This window comes from Festucalex cinctus, chromosome 15 (genome assembly GCF_051991245.1).
Source record: "Festucalex cinctus isolate MCC-2025b chromosome 15, RoL_Fcin_1.0, whole genome shotgun sequence".
NCBI lineage: Eukaryota > Metazoa > Chordata > Actinopteri > Syngnathiformes > Syngnathidae > Festucalex > Festucalex cinctus.
The window spans coordinates 3,926,428-3,950,000 of NC_135425.1; the positions used below are offsets into that span (position 1 = coordinate 3,926,428).

The window sequence follows — 23,573 nt, forward strand, 5'->3', positions numbered from 1 at the left end:
TGATGGGCCATCAGCCATGAAGGTAAATGTGGCTAGAAATAGGATTTTGTTCCACATTTTGGGGGCCAGCTGTTTTTAGGGCCCGAGCAGCGGTGGCGGCAGTGCCGCTGCGAGGCCCTATTGTTTTTTGTTTTTTTGTTTTTTTCTTATAGATAAGACCCTTAACTCTTCATCAAAAAAACAAAAAAAACAACCCCCACAGTGGCAGCCGATTTCGAGCATTTTAACTCATCATTCAAGGCAAACAGAATATTGTGTGCTTTTATTACATACACAATGTGGGTGCCAAATAAAGACCGCATTATATTATTTCATTAGAAAAAAAAAGTATGTTTTTACCTTATTCTATTATTTCGTAATCACCATTTGAAAATAGGTCATTTGAGTGGCATTGAGCCAAAATTGAAAAGATCTGGAGAAAACAACTTTTTTTTTTTGTGAAAAGATACATTTTCTCTACAACGGTGACACTTTGACACAAATATTTTTTAGTGACACTGTGAATTACCATAATTTCCGCATTATAAGGCGCACCGCATTATAAGGCGCACCTTCAATGAATGACATGCAGTCAAACCTCGGTTTTCGAACGCTTCTGTTCTCGACCAAATCAGTTTTCGACCAGAAAATTCGAGAATTTTATGTCTCAGAACTCATCTAAAAAAAAAAATCGGCTCTCGAACTGAAAAAAGCCGAGCGTACCTGAACGCGACTCACTCGCCGAGTGTAGAAAAGGCTACAAAGCTGTCTCTTCCTTAAGGCTGATATGTTCAACTTTAACTGCCTAACTGAGACGAATCCTAATATGCATAATTTGTAATCTGTTCATTGTAAAGCGAGTTCACGCGACACAACTTACCCTCGCGTTCGTGCGTGTGGCCGCTTGAACAGAATCAGTCTTTGCCAGCAGCGATAGCAGCAGGAAGTCTGGCGCTAGCGTGTGCGTCAATGACTGGTGGGTCCTGTTGTCCTTATTTCTTGTCTGTAACCTTCTTGCCAGAATCAGCTATAGCTTGTTCCTTCGAAAATGTTTGTTACGAATGTTTGGGCGGTGTTTCCTCATCCGCACGTTACCACATAGCACTCGTAAGTTGATGTTGCGCTGCTAAGCCCGAAACCGGAAGTGTCACCATTTAGTTTCACAATAAGAGCACGTACCGGAAGTGATGTTCTAAATGATGCTGATGATGATCTTAACTGCGCTTATTTAATTTGCTTTCTTTATTAATATGAGTGCCTTAACTTACGTTTATACATTTACTTATTGGCCTATTTTCTGTCTTTCTTTAGGAAACCACACACTCACACACACACCCCTACAGACACAAACAACTTAAACCAAAAGCTGCAAACAATGAACATATGTATGAAGATTGAAGAAATACTGTAAGTGCATTTTTTTTCAGCATTTTAGATAGGATATCTTCTATTAAAATAAAAGTGTCTATTTCTACCCTTTTCTATTTTTGGTAAACACAACAGTATACAGTGCAGTTTATGGTGTAAAATAGTAAAAAAAAAAAAAAAAAAAAAAAAAAAAACTTAGAAAAAGTTTTTTTTAGACTTGGAACGGATTAAAATTATTTGCATTAATTATAATGGGAAAAATTGTTTCGGATTTCGAACAATTCAGTTTTGGAACAGCCTTCTGGAACGGATTATATTCGAAAACCGAGGTTTGACTGTATTTTAAAACTTTTTCCATATATAAGGGGCACCACATTATAAGGCGCACCGCATTATAAGGCGTACCTTCAATGAATGACATTTTAAAACTTTTTCCATATATAAGGTGCACCGCATTATAAGGCGGACCGCATTATAAGGCGCACCTTCAATGAATGACATATTTTCTAACTTTTTCCATATATAAGGCGCTACAGTAGAGGTTGGGGTTACGTTATGCATCCATAAGATGGTGCTGGGCTAAAGGGAATGTCAACAAATAGGTCAGTCAAACTTTATTAATAGATTACAAACCAGCTTTCTGACAACACCATTCACTCCCAAAATAAATAAACAGCTGTTTTGTTATTTTCACTGAGGTAATGTATTAGTATTAGGTAGCGATCCAAGATGGCGGGATCTTCTGCGCATGCGCGTCACCGATCGTGCAGGGTCACCGATAGCGTCTTGGCAGCGAGACCTGTTGCGGCTCAATATTGATCCATATATAAGTCGAACTGTTTTACAAGGAGCATGGTCAGCTTTTGAAAAAATTTAAGGCTCTTAGGTGCACCTTATAGTGCGGAAACTACGGTAGGTTTAATGTGACAAATGATCAATGATCATTCACGTCATCCTTGAAAACGTTCCATTTCATTAGATTTCATCAGATTGCGTCATGTTGCGTTGTAATTTCATACACCGGCAGCCCATTGAAAAGAGATAACTGATGTATCTTATTTTAGCTATCTATGCAGATTTAAAGGAATATGTGGGTTTTTGTGACACGATACTTGTCAATTGAGAATTATTTTGTTAGCCATATTGTGGGGGCGGCGTGGCTCAGTGATATGGTGGTTGTTTCCCAACCCAGAGGTTGTGGGTTCAATCCCATGCCATTGTGACCACGTCGAAGTATCCAAGATACTGAATGCCCCAATTGCTCCTGATGCTGCGTCATCAGTAGGTGAATGGGTAGTCAAAATGTAAAGCGCTTTGAGGGCCTCGAAAGGTGTAAAAGCACTATATAAATGAAGTGCCAAGTGCCATTGTGGTAAATGTCTAAACGTAATCTTCCTAAATCTGGCTGGCCTTGGAGGCATTCTGTGAGATAAAAATTTACAAAGCGCACTGACCCACTGGCTCAGGACAAATGATTTGCAATGACCCACTGGCTTAGAAAAAATGATTTCACAAGTTCTAACGACGGGTGGCCTGACGAAGGTTGCAAATCGGACCAACGAATTAGCGCAGTGGGGAAAGAGTCAGTGCGCAGAGGGGAACGTGTCCAAAAGCTGGTGAAAACTATAAAAATGTCTTGTCCGCAAGATTTACGACCAGGCAGCTACACGTGAGCTCGCCAAAACATGTGGTTCATGCAGAGGGCAACTATAAAGTAGGCTAAACGGTACGGGCCTAAACTTGCGTGGAGTAACAGGGCCCCCAATGGTCACGAAATAGTACTGCACCAAGTTAAACTCCTATCTTGTATTGCACCCTAGTGGCCAAAGAAATTCATATGACTAATAAGGCTAATATGTAGGAGTGGGCATATTTTGGAGTGACCAATAAAGTTACTTACCTTAAGATGGTACGCCCTAAGAAAAGGTTTGGCCGTGGATCTACTAAGGTTATAAAAACCAGTGCACCTCTTTGTTCTATGGACTTCTTCTCCCTTCTGGCCAGAATATATGCCTTGTTTGTATGTCTCTGTCAAATAAATCATTGTGCCTACAGTTCGAATCCCGGCCCGGACTCTGTTACTTTTCTTCTAGATTCTGAGTTGTTAAATTTCTTCTTTAAACCGAATACAAGCGAAGACTCTCCCTCCAACACCCGGGATGCAAAATATACGATCATTCTTGAAGAGGACAGTGGAGCCTCGATATCTTCACTGAGCGTCGGCCTGAAGGGAGGGCAATGACGGCCTCCCCCAGGACCGTAAATCCCAGGACGGCCGTCTACCTCTCAATGGGCTGACGTTCCATCAATACAATGCTGCCATCTGTTGGCCATAGTTAGTAGGTGTGTTTTTTTGATTCCACAACCCATTGACCAGGCAGCGCTCCACTTCGACGTTACACTGCCCATTTAACGTTATTTAATGTTTTTGGCGGTCAAAGAGTTAAGTATACTGTGTTAGTTCTCCGCTTGTATCCTTGTAGTTTTTTTTTTTTTTCATAGATTACAGCCAGATATGTCAAGCCATAATCTTGAGGGTACATAAACTTGCTGTCATGTGAAATGTTCAAGTGAGCAAATGTTTTTCTTTTGGATTCATTTTGATGTTGCATTAAAGTGTGTTACAAGAGCATTTTTTTCCTGATTACTATTTATTAACCAGTGACTGGTGTTTATTTTGTACTTCATATTCGTATTGTGATTAAATAAGGTGGATTGAGGTTGTACTATGATACTGGTCCTGTCATTGTTTTCCAAAGTAAAAACATATGTTTGCAAATGTCTTATTTTGATAGGCTGATATCAGAGTATTTGGGCAATTTTACATTAAAAAAAAGCTCCAAACGACGTCGATTAATGTGATAGTCGATTACTTGGCGATGAATCGATTAAGTTTGACAGCTCTAGCCTCAACAGATAGGTATCCTTTGGTGACATTTGGTGACAACAGTCTGTACATTTACGCAAGATATGCGAAATAAACGTGCCTAAATGCATGAACGGTTAGATGTTGTATATTTCGATACTTTAAACCCGAGTGCATCATTGTCAGGAGAACGTCTGACGCTGATTTCAAGGACATCCCTATGATGATTAGTTGCCATCCATGGTTAACAGGAGAAAGGGCCCTGATCCATTGGGAAAACGATCATCTCTGAATCGCTGCCTGATAGTTTGCACGCAATACATTTCATTCATTACATTCATTGACATTCCTAAGTGAAGGCTGCCCATAAAGGTGGTGTCATGTAACAGGCATGGACACGTGACACAAAGCTGGACTGGTGGAACATGCCATCACATATTTGGCCATGTTTCACCACTCTTATAGCCTTAACCTGAACTATGTAACAGATATTTCAGTTTGCTATTCTGTACGGGAAGGAGAGCCATCCATCCATCCATCCATCCATCTTCTTCCGCTTATCCGAGGTTGGATCGCGGGTGCAGCAGCTTTAGGAGGGAAACCCAGACCACCCTCTCCCCAGCCACTTCAACCAGTTCCTCTGGCGGGATCCCAAGGCGTTCCCAAGCCAGCCGAGAGACAGTCTCTCCAGCGTGTCCTGGGTCATCCCCGGGGCCTCCCGCCGATGGGACATGCCCGGAACACCTCCCCAGGGAGGCGTCCAGGTGGCATCCAAACTAGATGCCCGAGCCACCTCAGCTGGCTCCCCTCAACGCGGAGGAGCAGCGGCTCGACTCTAAGTCCCTCCCGGATGACCGAGCTTCTCATCCTATCTCTAAGGGAAAGCCCGGACACCCTGCGGAGGAAACTCATTTTGGCCGCTTGTACCCGAGATCTCGTTCTTTCGGTCACGACCCAAAGCTCGTGAACATAGGTGAGGGTTGGAACGTAGATCGACCGGTAAATCGAGAGCTTTGCCTTTTGGCTCAGCTCTTTCTTCACCACGATGGACCGATACAGAGTCCGTATCACTGTAGATGCTGCACCGATCTGCCTGTCGATCTCCCGCTCCATCCTGCCCTCACTCGTGAACAAGACCCCAAGATACTTGAACTCCTCCACTTGGGGCAGGATCTCATCCGTGACCCGGAGAGGACACGCCACCCTTTTCCGACTGAGGACCATGGTCTCGGATTTGGAGGCGCTGATATTCATCCCAACCGCTTCACACTCGGCTGCTCCAGTGAGAATTGGAGATCCCGGCTTGATGAAGCCAACAGCACCACATCATCTACAAAAAGCAGAGATGCAATGCTGAGGCCACCAAACGGAACCCCTCAACGCCTCGGCTGCGCCTCAATATTCTGTCCATAAAAATGAACAGAATCAGTGACAAAGGGCAACCTTGGCGGAGTCCAACCCTCACTGGAAACGAATCCTTCCTTACTTACGGCAATGCGGACCAGACTCTGGCGACCCGAACTCGGATAAGCGGTAGTAAATGGATGGATGGAAAAATTCATGCACACCACGAAACACCAAAAGTAAGTCTCATGGTGCACCAAAAGGCAAAGGATACAGATGTGTAGACGTGTTTTAAAAGAGGATAAAAAGGGGGATTGCCTAATATTTTGTGGAAGGTCATTCCAAAGGGAGAGCCCGACAACAGCAAAGGCTCGATCTCCTCTAAGCCTCCGCTTTGCCCTTGGTACCTCCAGTTGTATTGACATGAAAGCACTTTCTAACAACTATGGCCTATGGCCCAGTCCACACTCTAATTTTTTTTTTAGTTTGCTTCTTCTAAAGCAAACTCTCTGTAGTTGCATAAACATTCCACAGCCCAGACAGGATCTAAGCTTGGTTAGCTCTGCAGGTGGTCACCTAACCACCAACAAAGCTCTTTTGAAGCCGCTGACCAGGTGACAAAGGAATTTTTGCATCTGCCGAAGGAGTGTATTCAAGCCCGGCTTCCCGGAGCCAGAGAACACGCCTTCAATGATTTGGAATATACAAACGACTGATCAAAGGAATGTTCATGACCTCTTATCAATCACAAAGGATATTCTGGCGTCGCGCCCCTCCAGGGGGCACTCCTGGAACGTCTAAATGGAGCAACAGCACCGTCAAGTGGTGAAACTTGGAACTATCCTTAGTGACAATTCATACAAGTAACCACATTTTACACATTTATACCATGATAATTCTTGATAGATAACTGAACTACGAATGATTCATGTTATGTCTTTGTGTGTATGAACGTCCTATTTCATTTGTACTCCATAAGGAATGAAAGGTAATCAATATCTTTCAGTTCAGTCAGATTAGACAAGTAGAAATTACCTCACAAGTTAGTTTATGATGCATTAATTACGATGTGTGTTAAACGGGTTGTGTGGGAAAACTGATTTGCCAGACTGACCAAATTTAATGCCAAATTATTAATCCCTTTAATAATTTGTTGGGTTTTTTTTAAGTCTGCGTGAGCGAACAGAAGGGTTTGCCACCACCTACTGAAGCCCCGCCCATAGACTTTAAAAAGATGAGGGGACCCCCTCGCTCTCTCTCTTCCAACCGCTCTTCCAACCTCTCTTCCGATGCCTCTTCCCGATCGCTCTCTGACCATCCTCAGGTCAACTACCTGCAAGTTTCCCAGCCTGCTCCAACTCTTTGTTCCAAGAAACTTGCCAAGCACGTGGCCCCTTTTGTTCCTGGCAGCAACCGTTGCCACGAGAGCAGACACTCGCTCTACGCCACGCCAAAGCAGGTGCAAACTGCAACGCTGACCCCAAGGACCCTTTTACTCCCTTTTTTTCTTGTTTTCCCTTTTTTTCTTCACCATCGGTGATTGCCCGCCAGCAGCGAGCTCCGCGGCCCCGGGGTATACTTGCAACGTACCGCCGGACTCAAGGTTGTGCACCTAAGCCGCCCCGCACCTCACCTGCTATTCGGTGGCGCCCCGCCGCGGTGCCAGCTCACCTCCAACGGCTGGCCTTCCCCGTACGCCGGCACGTAGCGGACCGAGCTCCAACACCTGGAGTCGGACAGCTGTCCGGCAGAACCAACCTCGCCGGAGAATCAACCTCGCCGAGTCGCCGACCAATCAAGGGACGAGCCGCGCAACTACGTCAGCCCCCGAGCGGCTCCCTTGCTCAACTGTGGAATAGCCCTTTTTTTTATTTTCTTGCCTTTTGGAACGAACATTTACTATTTTTCCCCCTTTTTCTGCTCGTTCGACGCAAACCCATTCACGTAAGTGTGCGTTTGATTTCCCACTCGGCGTACCCCTGTTGCAACTTACGTTTGAAACATATCACAGATCTGGCAGGTCAAATTTCTCTTTTCCTGTTTCCTTATTCATTCGTATTCCTTCCTTATTTTCATTAGATTTATTTTATTTCTTTTCTGATGAAGAAAGGATTTTCGTCGTTGTTTGCTCCTGTTAACCCAAAGCAAAGCCAATGTGGTGCCCCTAGAGGTTATCGAGGTAAATATAATTTACCTCTGTAACGTCCAGATCATTAATTCGTCCAAAAGACGAACCAATTATCGCTACATAATGGTGCCGGCCGTGTGAGGCTATATAACATAAGAAGATCCACTCGAAAATACAAGATTTTGGACTTTAAAAGTAAAACATATTTCACGTAGTGTACCTAATCATTTGGCTCTGTGTAAAAAGGAAAACATTTCTGCTTACATAGAACTGCACTGACTTTACCCTTCAGCGTTGAATCAAGCGTCTGTTAGCCGCCATCTTGCGTGTGTTACCACCTGAGTGGCTTGCTATAAGTAAACGAGAATAACGGGATTGATTGATGGAAGAAAAGAAAGAGCCGGTCACCATTTGAGAAAATAGTGGCTTGTATTTGAAAACGTACGTGATAGAACTCGAGTTGTGCAAGTTACGCATTCTAGCCTTTTACGCTGCCTAGCGTGAGAGCAATTACGGTTGCATCAACAAAACATACTGCTGGGTCAAATTAATATAAAGGAACTATTTACACTGTTGTGCTTTTCTTTTCTTTTTTCCTATCTCCTTTTATCCAGTTTCATACTAGGCTAACTGGCTGTATTATTTACTTAACATTCCACTTGATTTCTGGTGTTGTGTTTGTTTAGTTGGTGTGGTAAACCTAGTATTATTATTATTTTCTTCTCTTTTATTTTTTTATTTTTATCCACATTTTTAATTTTGTTGTTTTTGTTTGTTCTTTTGTTTTTGTTTCTCGGTTGTGTCTAGTTAATAAGAAGGTGTGCGTTCTACGGAGCTATTATTTCTGTACAGTTTTGCAGTTTTTGTGTCCCAAACCCCGTCCACAAGACATTTGCATAAAACTGTACTGACACTGTAATCAGTCATTTGACTAAGGCTATTAACCCCTTTTAAGTTTATTTCCCCTTTTCTGCTTTGTGTTTTATTTAATTTAATTTTAATTTCAACTTTTAACTCGACTTACAGAAAAAAAATTTTTTTTATTTTTTTTATTTTTATTTTTTTGATTTAGCTTTTGGGATTGACCGCTGTAACATTTCCGAGTTACCCGGTCCCTCATTTAAGCTATTCTTTGTTGAGTGAATCAAGTTGAAGTTAGTATTATTATTTTAATTTTTTATTTATTATTTTATTTTTGTTGCTGTTTGTTTTTGTTTGTTTTGATAACTGGAATTGATTTTCCACAACTATAGTGTAAGCTGTGGGTTACACAGCCCACTACAAATCTTATGCTTTTGTGGCAATTTCCCTTTTGATAATTTGAACCCAGTGTGTATTGTTGACGATAATACTTGATAGCTGTAGTTAGCTAACGGCGTACGCAAATTAACCAACTACTAAACGCTAGTAAGTTTGATCGTCTTAAAAGCTATTGACAATATGGCAGCACTCCGAGAGACTCCCAGCCCCTGTGAGAGCTTAGACACTTTGGCTCAACTGGTGCAAAAGCTGACCAAGGACTTCTTACCTGCATACGCTGAGTCTATTCGGGATGCATATGTCAATACGCTAAATGATAACCTCGCACAGCTCATGAGCGACGCTGAGACAAAAGCCCCAAAGGATAAATCACTCATTTGAATGCTCGGATGTCTGACTTTGAACCTTGCCGCGCAGTTGAAGCAGAGCGATGCCGAGGACTGTCAAGTGAAACACCAACTTGACATGGCACGACAGCAGAGCCGTGATGCCACGGCACAGCTTGAAGCCGCCCACGACCGAGTGACGGTCATGGAGACCCAGCTGGATGACGTTAAAGCGCAGCTGGATGAGGCAGAAGCCCGCGCAGATGCGGCGCTAGCCAAAAATCTGGGCAGTGATGCAGATGAGTGTGCTTCCACTGCCGACTCCCATCAAAAGATTGGTGAGTTAACCCAAACTCTCGTGTCCGCCGAAGAGACAAATCGAGAGCAAGAACAACTGCTGAGAACCGCGGCAAATGAAATTCACAAACTAAAAGCAGAGGTGACTGACTTGACTGAACGACCGTCAAAAGACCAACTTCGGTTAGCAGAAGCGAATTACTTTCGGGTTAGTTCGTCGCTAGCTCAATCAACTGACGAAGTGAAGCGCCTCCAAGTTCAGATAAAAACCCTGAGGGAGGAACGCAATGCCGAAGTGGACCGCTCATATGACCTGCGAACCAAATTAGCATTGACTGAAGCCGAGGTTACCCACCTCCGACAATGGCAGCAGGAGTATGAGACAGAGTTAGCTCATATTAAACATGAGTTGCAACGCGCGCAGCAGCTAAATGAGGTCTCCCGAGGAGCCTCCCTGACGGGAGGTCCACCCCCACACAGACCTCCTGATCCTAGAGCCACAGCACCACAGCTCAAACTGCCACCTGTGTCCGGAACCGCCTGGAGGACGCCGCCAGTGACCACTAGGTGGTTTAGGCCTGGCACCGGCAATGGCCGCCTCCCCACACGTTTTTGGGCCATCAGGTGATGACAGTTTCCAACGTGGACCCATGTCGACTCCCCCGTTGGAGAGACAAATGGGCGTGGCCTGGAAAGATTTGGACAAGCTGGCTCGAAACATAGCCAAATTCGAACCGAAACCAGGGGGGTCCCACAACACAACAGAGTACTTGAAAGACATCAACTATCATCTCCAGAGGTTCCCAATGGCAACCGTGGCAGATAAGTTGTACTTGATCAAAATGATGTCCAGCCGAGCAGTCAATAGACTGCTGGAACGGCAGCCCGCTGATGTGTTGTCTGACCCCTTGGCACTGCACCAAGCCATCTCACGTGAGTTTGACGGCTCTCCTGGGTTGTCGGGCATGGAAGCCGCCATGTTCGTCAAACAGGGAAAGCAGGAGTCTCCTCAGGCTTTCTATAGTCGTCTTCGCGATGCCTATTTTGGGACTCGTAACGAACCCAGCATGGAGGAAGATCCTGGTTTTAAAACTTTGTTTGTCCGAAACCTCCAACAAAACCTTAACCACTACTTGGGACTGGCTTTGTGTCCTGAGACACTGAATAGCTCGCAGCTACGTGACTTAGCAGCTAGAGGCTATGCAAAGCTAAAATGATCCGCCCCCAAGGTAGGCGACACAGGAATTTATAAAGTGGACGTGGGTCTTCCTTCGGAGCTGGAGGGAGCTTGCTCCTATGCTCCGAGGGAAGACCAGGCTAGATCAAAAAAGTTAAACTAGTCCCGCGGCCCGCGAAACCGGAAACCGCGCTCCAAAACCGACTACTCGCGTGACGAGAAATCGGACGGAGAAAAGCAAGCTGATGACCGCCAGCGCTCCAAATTTGCTAAAGGTAAGCCCGATTCGCGCTATCATCCTAAACGTGATAAAGTCGAACGCGCGCCAGCAACCGATTCCTGCCGCGAGTCCCGGAACCGCCAAGTCGACTCCGAGACCGACCACAATGCAGTTGCCGACGGCATATTGAAGGCACTCCTGAAATTGTCAAGACTCGTCAAAAGACCCGTCTTTATGAATAACCGACGGCCGGATGCCCACTGAAGTGACCCACCAGCAGAGGTCACCAGCGGAGCCTCCAGTAGCCGACACTCAGACACCTACTAAACCGCCTTCTGACTCAACAATATTGGTACTGCAGGTTGATCCAAATACTACAGCTGACCCGCATGTATCGCGATCAACCGATGACGTGAGACCGTTCCAACAGCTTTTAGGGGATCTCACCACCAGGGGGATAGCTCGTAAATTCTATCTGAGCGTCACCCTGGAGCGAGCTCTAACCTACCTTGTAGATCCCGCCGCAGACATCACGGTGATGTTCAACACGGTGTTCGAACAACTCCGCGCCGTGTCACAAGCCAACACTCGACCGCTCCGCCTACGGCGGTGCCCACTTACCGTTAGCACCTTCTCACCTACTAACATAAAGCTGGAGTCTGTCGCGATGGTACACTGGTCCATTGGCCCCATGGAATTCATCCATCCAGTCTATGTGGGACCCATTGAGTCCGTCTCCCTTCTTATTGGCTAAGACCTGTTGTTTCGCTTCCAACCCATCATAGACTACCAGAGACTCCAGATTTGGGCCCAGGTGCGGCAGGCCCTGCCGACATTTCCTTCGGGCCCTGACCAGGCTCAGCTCTGCACTGTGACTCGGGCGCAGCCACCCCACGGGGAAGCAGACACCCCCACAGGGAGCTGGGACACGACTCAGACCAAGGCCGGACCCCTCGCGTTCCCGACAAAGGACCGGCTGAGAAGCCAGGACACCTTCCTTTGTGACCTTGACCCACCACCGCCTGATGCAGGGTACGCCCCGCGCATCATCGGAGGTGTCCACGTGCAAGGTGCACCTGTTCTTGACGCTGTCCTCGCCTTGTGGGCTGACAAATCAGCCATTTCTGCAGCATTCGCTGACAACTTGCGAAATCTCGACCCGAACATTCTTTTCGTCTCCAAGTCTTGCTGGTTTCCGTTGAACACGGAACCTCCTCTCACAATAACTGCAGTGGGCGTGTGCGCGTTAAACCTTCAGTGGAGCAACACTCACTGATCCACTACTTCTTGGTTGTCCCGGACGTGCCTCACACACTTTTCGTGGGTGCAGATTTGCTTGTTCGTCTTGCCGTCCATGTGGACACCATCAACAACGTGCTCTGGTCCCTCACCAACTCGGAACCTCTAGCTTGTGCTCCCAGTCTTCCAAACATGAAGTCCGGGCAGACCATCCCAGATGCTTGTGAAGTATTAAATGAGGATGAAGTGATCGCTCCGGCGAACACGATCAACATTCCAATTCGCTTGGTGGCGCGAGCTAACCAGTTCTTGAATGCTTGCTCCGCTTTCTTTCAACCTTCATCGGAATTCATGAACCTGTCGTTACTCTTGGAGGCCACGCCCATCGTGGACGCCTCCCTCACCACTCTGATCTTGGTTCGCAACCCCCTTTCGTACGACGTTCGCATACCAAAAGTGACCCGTCTGGGCCTGCTCATCCGTTCCGACTTCCACGACTTCACTCTAACGGTGCCTGTGGTTGGACACATCCCATCTGACTTGTTCTACAACTTATCAGAACGAGTTACGATTGTAACTACGGTTCTATGAGTCCCGAACCACCGCCAGTAGGCGGTGCTTAAAAGCACGGAAATCCGCTAATGTGCATGCGTCACTCGAGTAATAATCCAAAAATAGGACATGTAGTCCACAGTTCCGGTTAACATCATCCCCATGTATAAGATGGGACAGGAACCGGAACACAGTCTCTCAGAACGTTCTCGCGCAAAACACACAAGGGCTTTGAGTGACAAGCAATGCTGGCGGTCATTCAGGACTCATAGAACCATAGTTAGATTCATAAATCTAGACTCAACTCGTGTAGACTCTAGAGCACGTGCAAGTCGAAGACCAGGAAGCAGCCGCACAGCCGTCCCTCAAGGGTACGTCTTTCAGCCCTGACCATGACGTGGAAACACTCCTGGAAGAGTGGTTGCTTGGAAATAGCCACACCTCTCGCAGGTCATCGCAAGACACAATGAGTTGGGTGGAGATACGGAACACACCCTAGTCTCCAAAGGAGAGCGGCATGTACACATAGGACAACAAAGGCATGGGGCGACATCCCCGCCCATTGACGGAGGAGCAATTACCTAGATGACTAGTGGGGTATGCTTGAGAACCAGAAGAAACCCTGGGGAGAAAAACATTTGGTATTCGGCCACGCCTTAACCCCCGCGCCGACGGGGTGCCAACAAAGGCATGCGGGGCTAACAGGTCGTGGAGCTTTCCCATCCAATTAGCAGATGAAATTGCCAGCAGAAACGCCGCTTCACGAGACAACCAAAGAAGTTTCACTACCATAGCTCAAAAGAGAACCTGCATCGCGCGTCAGGACCAAGTGAAGGTAGCAGGCGGGGGACACGAGGCGGGTTCTCGGAAAGAAGCTGAAGGGCCCCTCTGAGGACGGAGGCCACACGGCTATGGCATCCCACAGAGCGGAGGCTGCAGCTAGCCTCTTCCCCAGCAGAACAAGACGAAGCTCCGCGCATGGAGAGCGGTAGACATCGTGTGGCGAGCGTCAGACTTCGTGCAGGAGAGGAGGCTGCACCTAGCCTCTTCACCAGTGGAACAACTGAAGCTCCGCACATGGAGCGCGGCAGACTTCATGCTGAGAGCGGCAGACCTCATGTGGGAGATGGAGGTGGCCCCTAGCCTCGCACCTAGCCACTTTACTTGGTCCACGCACCGGCCGCGGCCCCGGGCCGGGACCAAGGTTGAGTGGACGTGGGGAAGGGGGGTAGTGCAAACCAAGCCGGCCGGCCCTCCACCCCGCTGCCGGGCGGTCGGAGCTCCCGCGAACGTCCGACCCTCCGTGGCCGCGTGCCTTCGGCGTCTCGTTCGAAGGCGCCTCCGCCCATGTGGGCTCGCACGCCCTCTCTCTCCGGTCATGATCCTTCCGCAGGTTCACCTACGGAAATCTTGTTAAACTTCCTCTAGTATAGTCAAGTTTGATCGTCATCTCCGCGCGCCGCAGGCGCCGGGGAGGGCCCATCCGAGGCGCGCACTGCCACGCACTGGCTCGCATCCTTCCCGCATCATCCCGACGAGTTCACGAACAGTTTGCGCATAGTTCACGACCTGGATGCGAAATTTTGTCGTGACAAAAATTTTGAACATTTCAAAATGTCCGAAATGGCATGCAGTCACGACGGGTTTACGCACACTTCACGCCACTTTATGACTAGTTCGCACACTGCCACGACTCGAGTCGTGCCAATTCGTGCCACAAAATCGTACAAGTGTCAAGGCGCCTTAACACAAGCGAGCAGAGTATACGAAACAAACGTACCCAAACTAGCAAGTTGTATTCACAACAGCCAAAGTCAAAGCAACCGTCGGCAATTTGCAACCTAAGCTAGGAGAGGATACGAAAAACCGTACCATCCCTCGCAAGTAGGCTTACTCTGCAAGGAGTAAGCCTCTGTAAGGAGTTCAGCGCTTGTTTTTCGTTCCGATTATTATTATTAGGGCCCGAGCACGGTGGCAAGTTCTGAGGACTCGGGTTCGAGTCCAGGGTCCGGCCTTCCTGGGTGGAGTTTGCATATTCTCCCCGTGCCTGCGTGGGTCTTCTCCGGGCACTCCGGTCTCCTCCCACATTCCAAGGACATGCATGGCAGGTTAATTGGGCGCTCCGAATTGTCCCTAGGTGTGCTTGTGAGTGTGGATGGTTGTTCGTCTCTGTGTGCCCTGCGATTGTCTGGCAACCAGTCCAGGATGTACCCCGCCTACTGGCCAAAGCCAGCTGAGAGGCTCCAGCGCCGCCTGCAACCCTTGTGAGGAATAAGCAGTCAAGAAAATGGATGGATGGATATTATTGTTATTATTAGGGCCTGAGGAGCGACCGCAAATTGTTGATTCTTCCAACTGGACGATGGAAATCAGTCATTCAAATGATCAAATGAATGTAAAACAATTGAACAATGACCACTTCTGAAATTAAAGTTGGGAAAAAACATTTCCCAATTGAGATTCGAACCGATTAGAATTTAGCTAAATTTCATCATTATTCACATTCCTGGTTGAAACAATGGCAAAAAGAGCTCATTTGCAACATGGCCTTGACTGATTGCTCATACTCTGCCACCTGCTGGCTGTTTTTGAAAAATGGAACCTAATAACTACCATTGCTTCAAGCCACCCTTTCATGCCTTCATGGTCATTGTTCAAGTGTTTTACATCCATTTGATTAAATGTCATTTGACATTTAACGTATTTCTATATTAATCCATATTTTCTGCTTTCAGTTCACAATGGGAACTCCTGCAAGGCTTTTGCTTATGCCCCATTTTGGCCATTGACTAGGACGTGACGAAATGTAGCCAAACAAAGAAGAGCTCTGAAATGAGCCATTAATCAACATACCCATCCTATGTGCATCCATCCATTCTGTAATTAATGTATACATCCTGTGTCATGGAGTGCTTAAAACACTGATTTCACAAAGTCAACGAAGCATGTGGTCAGGGGTTCCATGCCAGCTATAGGTCGCTTGCACATCGTAATGCATCATGGGAGTTTTTTCTTCGGGCGCCATATTGTGTGTCCACCGGCTCCGAAGAAAGGAACACTCGCTTACACGGTAGAGCTTATCAACCTAATAATGTCATTTTCGCAATATTTTCGCGATTTACCGGAAGATCAGAAACAACGGTACAGGCAGAAGGTGTCGCTGTGTGGCGGGATTGATCCCTACGTCCTGACCAAGGGTGATTTTTTGACGGAGAAAGCTTGCTGGCCAAACGTGACTACTCTGGACATTTTCCATTACCTCGTGTTGACAATATGCTCCGTAACACGCCAACGAATGAAAGCCTACAAATCCCTGGAGGCTTACAATTATTTTGTAAGCGGGTGGATACAAACTGTAAACTTAAAAGTCGCATCCGAAGAAACTGTTGTTGTTGTTACACGGGTAAGTAAACCACTTGGTTTGTAATGCTGCACATAATGCATACAAAAATGTTTATTTGTTCTCAGGCTTCCTGTTATCAGTGTGTTTGTGTGGTTACATGCACACCTGCGTTTACCTGATGTGGTTTTTCTAACAGATTTTATAACAGGCAAATGTGGCAGAGCATACAAGAATTAAAAAGTGACTGTAAGCACTGCCTCCCTGTGGCTTAAATTTAATCCTACCCTTGCACTAGTAACATACGTTTTTACTTGATCAACTTGGTTAAGGTTAACCACTCTCAGAGGATGTCTGCCACACCGCTTATGACATGGATCCTTGTGAAACACGATGGTGACATTATTACTGCACACTGCAATTGTATGGCGGGGTAAGGAGAATGATGATATCTATTAAATCAATCAAGTTCAAAATGAGGCATGAAACGGCTTTATGTAATAATGCTTGAATGAATGGTACTTTTAATCCTTGTTTCATAGCGCTCCATGAATTGCTATGGATTTAGTTTCACATTGTTGTATTACAGATTAGGAGAAAGCTGTTCGCATGTGGGGGCTGTACTGTTCTATCTTGAAGCACGTACACGTCTGAAAGGGTCGACTGCTTGCACGGAAGAAAAGAACAAGTGGATAATGCCGTCCAGCATGAGAGGGGTAATGTAAATTATTTTGTGATTCTTCAGACAACCTTTTGTTGCACATATTGACAAAATTGTGTGTGCTAAAGCATTGTTTTTATTTGTAGCAACATTTCAACATTTATTTACATGTACTTCCAAACTTATCTGCTCCTAGCCAAGCCATGTGCAGATGACATATTTTTAGTTTCTGTTTACAGTACAATAAAATTTATTCATGGTAACTACTGAGCATACTGACAGCTTTCTTACGCTTTATTTGTTGTTTAGGTTCCTTTCCTGCCTGTTAAACAGATCGACTTTCAGTCTGCGAAGCGTCGGAAGAAGACCTTGGAAGGAGAATCTTCACCAGCTGCCACATCGAGTCACCCTACTGAGAAGACCGATATGACCCCGACAGCACAGGAAATCAGTGACTTCAACCAAGCCATTTTCATGTGTGGAACAAAGCCGGCCATGCTGTCATTAATTCCCGAGTACTCTGACTCCTACATCCCAAAAGAGAAGAGAGGACTTCTAACTGTGCCATTAACAGAATTGTTTGACAAAGACAATTTAGAACTGTCAATTGAGGAGCTCCAAGAACTCGGCAAGGGGGTTGTACTGGACTTGACGCAGGATATGGTCCAGAATATGCCAAAAGAGACTGTTGCGCAAACTGGATCTAAACTTTGGTTTAGACAACAGGCTGGTAGAATTACGGCATCAAAACTGAAATCTGTCTGTCAGGCAAACCCGATGAAACCCTCCCCAAGTCTGGTGAAATCCATCTGTTACCCAGATTCACATGTCTTTTCAACTGAGGCAACAAGGTACACACCAATAATATATATATATATATATATATATATATATATATATATATATATATATATATATATATATATGATATTCATGATCAATAGGGCTCTCAAGTGAAACATTTTAATATGTGTCTTGCAGGTGGGGGTTAAAACACGAGGAAGCAGCACGACAACAGTATATGGATGCCATGAAACATCATCGGAATCTTGAAGTGTTGAACACAGGACTTCATGTCAATGTCCAGTGGCCATTTCTTGGGGCAACTCCTGATGCCTTGATTGAGTGCAGCTGCTGTGGTGTTGGCGTTTGCGAAATCAAGGTATGTACAATAGGGTATATGCCACGGAAGAGGCAGGACTGTTTTTGTACATCAGTTTGTTTCCGGTTCGGTTTGCAATGTGTGGGCTGCGTCAAAAATACTTGTGCTTCCGACTTTGTGCCCCTCGTTGGCAACCCGGACCGGAAACCGGAAGTCTCAATTTGGCATACACACTCATAACACAAATCAAACATTTTGTGTTGCAGTGCCCATTCTCGGTGCGAGATCTCATTGTTAAGGAGGCTGTCAAAACACCCAATTTCTGTCTGGTGCCGGATGGCAACACTTCCCATCACTTGTCTCGACAACACCAATATTATTACCAGGTATGTATGGCTTTACTTTTTGTAGTTTCTTAGAATTCTATGCTTCATAATTTCATTACAATGTTACTAATATTTTCAGATACAGGCACAGATGGGTTTAACTGGACGAGACTTCTGCGACTTTGTGGTCTGGACAAAGTCTGACATTTACATTGAGCGAGTCCACCCAGATCCCGTGTTTTGGGCAGGTGTGGTGGAAAAGGCAGAGTTTTTTTTCCAAAAAGCCCTCCTACCTGAACTGCTCGGGAGAGCTTTTACGAGATCAGCAGTGGACTCAAGTGTTCCTGCCCAGCCGCTGTCACCTACCACTTGCTCATGTCCTTCAAAGACGCGGAGTAGAGTTGTTTTTTGTGCTGCAGCAAATTGTACCATTAAACGATACCACCTGAAGTGTGCCAATTTAGGGAGACTGCCAAAAGGAAAGTGGTTTTGTAACAAGTGTGAGAACAAGGAGAACTGATTAAACATGTATTATTGGGAAAACTCTTGACACAGTACTGGTATATTTGTCTTATACCATATGTATATGTATATGTATTATATGTGTTGGATAAATTCCAGTCAGGTTTCCGACCTCATCACAGTACAGAAACAGCTCTGATTAAAGTACTGAATGATATAAGATTGAGCACTGATGCAGGGAAGGTATCAGTGCTCGTCTTGTTGGACCTCAGTGCAGCATTTGACACGATTGATCATAATATACTGTTAGACAGGCTGGAAACTTGGGTGGGGTTAAATGGAACAGTCCTTAAATGGTTCAGGTCCTATTTGGAGGAAAGGAGTTACTTTGTGACCATTGGAAATTTTGAATCTGATCGAAAGGCCATGACATGTGGGGTCCCTCAAGGGTCAGTCCTTGGACCCCTGTTGTTCAGTCTGTATATGTTACCTTTGGGTCAAATGCTTCAGAACACCGATGTTGACTATCATAGTTATGCAGATAACACACAACTGTATTTATCTATGTCCCCAAATGTCAGCAGTTCTATTAACGCATTGTGTCATTCTCTAGAGCAAGTTAACAACTGGATGAACCAAAATTTCCTTCAGCTGAACGAAAACAAAACGGAGCTCATTGTTTTCGGCAATAAAGAAAAGAGGATTGCTGTTAAAAAACAGCTTGAGTCACTGTCTTTAGAAACTCAAGACCAAGTTCGAAATCTTGGGGTACTAATAGACTCAGATCTGACCTTCAGCAATCATATTAAATTCATCACTAAAACAGCCTTTTACCAGCTGAAAAACATATCCAGACTGAAGGACTGCATGCTTCAAGCAGACCAAGAGAAGCTTATCCATGCTTTTATCTCCAGCAGACTAGATTACTGTAACGGTTTTCTGACTGGACTCTCTCAAAAGAACATGAGACAATTGCAGCTCATTCAGAACGCTGCAGTTCGAGTTCTGACCAAAATAAAAAGATCAGAACATATTACTCCAGTACTTAAGGATTTACACTGGCTCCCTGTCAGCTGTAGAATCGATTTTAAAGTTCTGCTACTCGTCTATAAATCACTAAATGGTTTGGGTCCTGAATATATCCAAGAAATGCTGATTGAGTACAAACCCAGCAGGGCTCTGAGATCTACAGACTTGGGCCAACTAGTGGAACCCAGAGTTCGAAGCAAACATGGTGAAGCTGCATTTAGCTATTATGCTGCACACAGATGGAATAGGCTACCAACAGAAGTGAAGTCAGCCCCGAGTGTAAATGCTTTCAAATCCAGGTTAAAAACTTTGCTTTTTTCTTATACCTTTGATTAGGGACTTTTAAACAGCTTTAATTAAGTGTTTTTTTAATTATTATTTTTATTTTTATTTTTATTTTTATTTTTATCATTATCATTTTAAACTTTTTTATGTTAAATTTTTTAAAGTTTGTTGAATAATGTTCTAAGATTGTTAGTTTGTAACCTATTTTCATTTATTTTTCTTCCTCTGAATGTTAACTACTGTTTTTGGATGCTTATGTGTTGTCTTTCCTCGTGTAAAGCACATTGAGTTGCCTTGTGTATGAAATGTGCTATACAAATAAACTTGCCTTGCCTTGCCTTGCCTTATATTAAACAAATTTAAAAGAGAGCAGCTTTTTCCTCTGTACATAGTACAATGAAAGACATCGCATACCACATCATAACATCATACAGTCATACTCTTAAAATAATGGCCTAATATTCTGACACAAATTCTCAACACTTGTGAGGATAAGCAGTTTATGAATGAATATATATATATATATATATATATATATATATATATATATATATATTTTTTTTTTTTTTAACATAAAAATCTCAGGACGGTAGGTACCTGTGCTAAACTACATCATAAATTAACAGTTCAATTTTATCCCAGAAATTACTACATAATCATTTTTCACTTCATTTTTTGCGTTTTTAGAAATAATACAGATTTCTGCCATTATTTTAAGAGTGACCATATCACACATTGAGTCAAATCCTGTCATTTGCATTATGTATAGCTTTGTAAACAAACCCAACAATAGAATTTGCATGATCTCTGCCTTTATTAATTCCAAACAAACAATTGAGAGCAATGCAAAAAAATCCAGTCTAATCAAAGGGGACAACAGAATTTGAAATATTTGTTAGTGCACAACACACTCTGGCAATTTTGTCAATTGTGGGGGACCCTTGGCCATCTTTAGTTTTCAAAAGGTGGATGGGTAGAGTTCCCTGAAGCACCTGGTATTTTCTACGTACCAGTCCTATAACCCTTTCCACATGAATACGCACAGCAGCTATCTTCCGTGAGTTCCTAACCTCTGAGGGAGACAACTGAGTTTTACCTTTTGTGAAGGCTGGAATGTTTAACTCCGCACAATATAAACTTACACTGTCCTCAATGGTAAAACCACGATCCGCAAGCACCACATCACCAGGAAGAATATTTTTAAGGATTGAGCAGTTCTCTGTGATATGTTTATCGCTACTGCGGCCTCCCCATGCATCAGAAACAAATGTAATTACACCTTGCGGAGCGATACCCACCAGAAACTTCACAGTATTGTGGTGTTTGTAGTTTGACCATGTCATAGCTCGTGCTGCTAATGAAGACGGCCTTTCCACAAATACTTCAAAACAGTCTATAATTATAGCCACTTTATTACCAAATGCTTCTTGGAACGTTAGTGGCATTGTCTTTCTTAGGTCTTCTCTGTTGGGCCAACGGACAATATGTCTCAGTCGAACATCCAGAATTTCAATCCATTTCTCAAAGATGCGGGATGCGGTAGATTCTGATGTGTTGAACCTGTAAGCTAGGTCTCTTAAAGGAACATTCAATCTCAATCGAATGATTGTCATAAGGAATTCCGAGAAGCTATCAAGAACATTTTTTGATGACGTTGGAACCTGTGCAATAACATGCCGAAACACACTCATCAGCAAGCTAAAGTTGGCAAGGGCAGTGTAGAAGTTGACCTTCTCGTTATTGTGCTCCAACTTGGGCTGTGAGAGAGTACTGTGTAAACACTTGTCTTTGAATTTGTGCACTTCTTCTCTCAGTCGCGTGTTGTCCTCCTCCAATGCCTTGATATTCGCCTCCATTTCCATCATGTCAATGGCAGTCAAGTCAGTTTGGCATGTGATCCCTAAAGAAATAAAAATATAAAAAAAGATCAAAGAAAATTAGGTACTGGTAATAGGTTTAATATAGTGCTGTTACTGTAACCAGCATTTTTTTTCACAAACTTTAGTGTAAAAGTAATTTTACACATTTTGTTGCAATTTTTAATGTATGAACATCGGTACAGACTAATACTTATTTCTATAAAGACTTCCAAATGTCTCTAAAATCTAAGGTGTGTGTACACACACATACATACATTTATTCATGCATACAATATATCGTGTAATTAATTCTGAGTTGGCATACCAGAGTCAATGATGTCAACAGTACGGAGGGCACAGGTTTCTGGAGGCGTCTGGCTGCATAACTGCAACAAACTCTCTGCCACTTCGAGTCGTCTTTTCTTTGCTCGTCTCTCCTGTGCACGTTCATGTCTTGGCACCGACTGGGCTGAAACATAGATCTTGTTGTGACCCAACTTTAATGTTGGAGCCCAGTCGGGATGATCGGACGGGAAAAGGGGCGCAGGGCGACCTGTTGTTAAAATAAACAAATACACACACAAATAAAATATATTGTAGACCTATATGGCAAGACTGGTTATTTTGCCGCAGTAGGGTGGCCGTGAATAAGTTCTTTAGCATGACGTGTAGGCTACCGGGGGTCTGTTTTCTTGCTTCACCCCCTTCTGTCTCTTTTCTTCAAGTTTACATTTTGCCACCAAAAATGTTATGCATTAAGAGCATAAGATTAATCCATCCCATTTCAGCAGTAAACACTTTGCATTGGCACTATTTTGGGTGAAAATGTTAGGTGTTAGCTTGCGGCTAACGTCCGCTAGCCAGCTTGTACTACCGAGCTTGCTTCCTCATGAATCCAAAACATAAGCGGCTTGCCCATGTATGGGCTGTCGAAATGTTATTAACCATCATGCATTACTATAAAAGGTAAACAAACTTACCGCTCACAAAGTGATCGCTGCACACACGAGCCCAAAGTAACGACTTCTCTCCGAAGTCCGAACGGGAGATGTTCGTCAACCACTTCGCTTGCCTTTTTTTTTGACAATTCCTCTGTCTCCAGGCCCTGGTTCCTAATTATTTTCGGAATTCGGAAGAAAGACCGACCATTTTCCCCCTTGGCTTTGTTCGAACAGCCAACGATGCAGCAACAATGTACCATTTTAAACGCAGAGCAGACAACAAACGTGATAGATACGTGTTAGACCGAATCACGACGTAAATGGAGGCCACCCAGCATGGCGACGACGACAAATCCGAGGCGGAAGTGACAACACGTGCAAGCGACCTATTGCCACTTTTTTTTTTTTTTTTTTGTAAATATCTACAATTTCTTGACAACAGCCTTTGCTCTGAGCGGCCAATATCACATTTGTATAAACGTGGCTTACCCAGGCAGCAGAATTTATTAACAAAGCAATGATTTCCTTGAATGGTTTATCATTAAAGGTACTTGGAAATCCGCGTGTTTTGCGGTGGCTGTTTTTCCAGTAGCAAGTGTTGACGAGTTACGAGAGTGAACCGGCACTCCTTGTAAACATCAGGGTTGTGACTGGTTCGTAGGTTGATTTATCCTTTGATATTTAGATATGGCATCATCGAATGACTGACTTCCATCGTCCAGTTGGAAGAATCAACAATTTGGACTTCCGCTTTGATTGAGCCGCATTGCAAAAGTCACGTCGTGTTTGGACTCTTCAAAAACATTGATCGA

General features: G+C 44.6%; 3 protein-coding genes across 11 annotated transcripts in view; 1 reads left to right on the forward strand and 2 right to left on the reverse strand.

Annotated features, from left to right (window-relative positions):
• The window catches only part of LOC144002880 (uncharacterized), a 98,030-nt gene extending 79,302 nt beyond the window's left edge, over positions 1-18,728 (forward strand). Inside the window, exons 1-6 of one of the 2 annotated variants that reach the window (XM_077498545.1) lie at positions 14,551-16,529; positions 16,686-16,812; positions 17,067-17,608; positions 17,739-17,919; positions 18,126-18,245; positions 18,325-18,728. In XM_077498545.1, coding sequence (XP_077354671.1) covers positions 16,447-16,529; positions 16,686-16,812; positions 17,067-17,608; positions 17,739-17,919; positions 18,126-18,245; positions 18,325-18,705 — 1,434 coding nt within the window. In that variant the 5' untranslated portion in view covers positions 14,551-16,446 and the 3' untranslated portion in view covers positions 18,706-18,728. Of the gene's footprint in view, positions 1-14,550; positions 16,530-16,685; positions 16,813-17,066; positions 17,609-17,738; positions 17,920-18,125; positions 18,246-18,324 lie in introns of those variants that run through there. The other variant, XM_077498546.1, reaches the window with a different exon arrangement.
• Positions 1-23,573, reverse strand: part of dennd1a (DENN/MADD domain containing 1A) — a 348,715-nt gene that overhangs the window by 102,862 nt on the left and 222,280 nt on the right. Inside the window, exon 1 of one of the 8 annotated variants that reach the window (XM_077498543.1) lies at positions 17,049-17,153. The exons of the other annotated variants lie outside the window; for them this stretch is intronic. The gene's annotated coding sequence lies outside the window, so the exon portion shown is untranslated. Of the gene's footprint in view, positions 1-17,048; positions 17,154-23,573 lie in introns of those variants that run through there. 8 annotated transcript variants of the gene reach the window in all.
• On the reverse strand, positions 20,733-22,422 carry LOC144002881 (uncharacterized). The gene is made up of 2 exons (XM_077498547.1): positions 22,146-22,422; positions 20,733-21,861 (listed from the first exon to the last, which is right to left on the reverse strand). The coding sequence occupies exon 2, from the start codon at positions 21,824-21,826 to the stop codon at positions 20,822-20,824; it is 1,005 nt and encodes a 334-aa protein (XP_077354673.1). The 5' UTR covers positions 21,827-21,861; positions 22,146-22,422; the 3' UTR covers positions 20,733-20,821.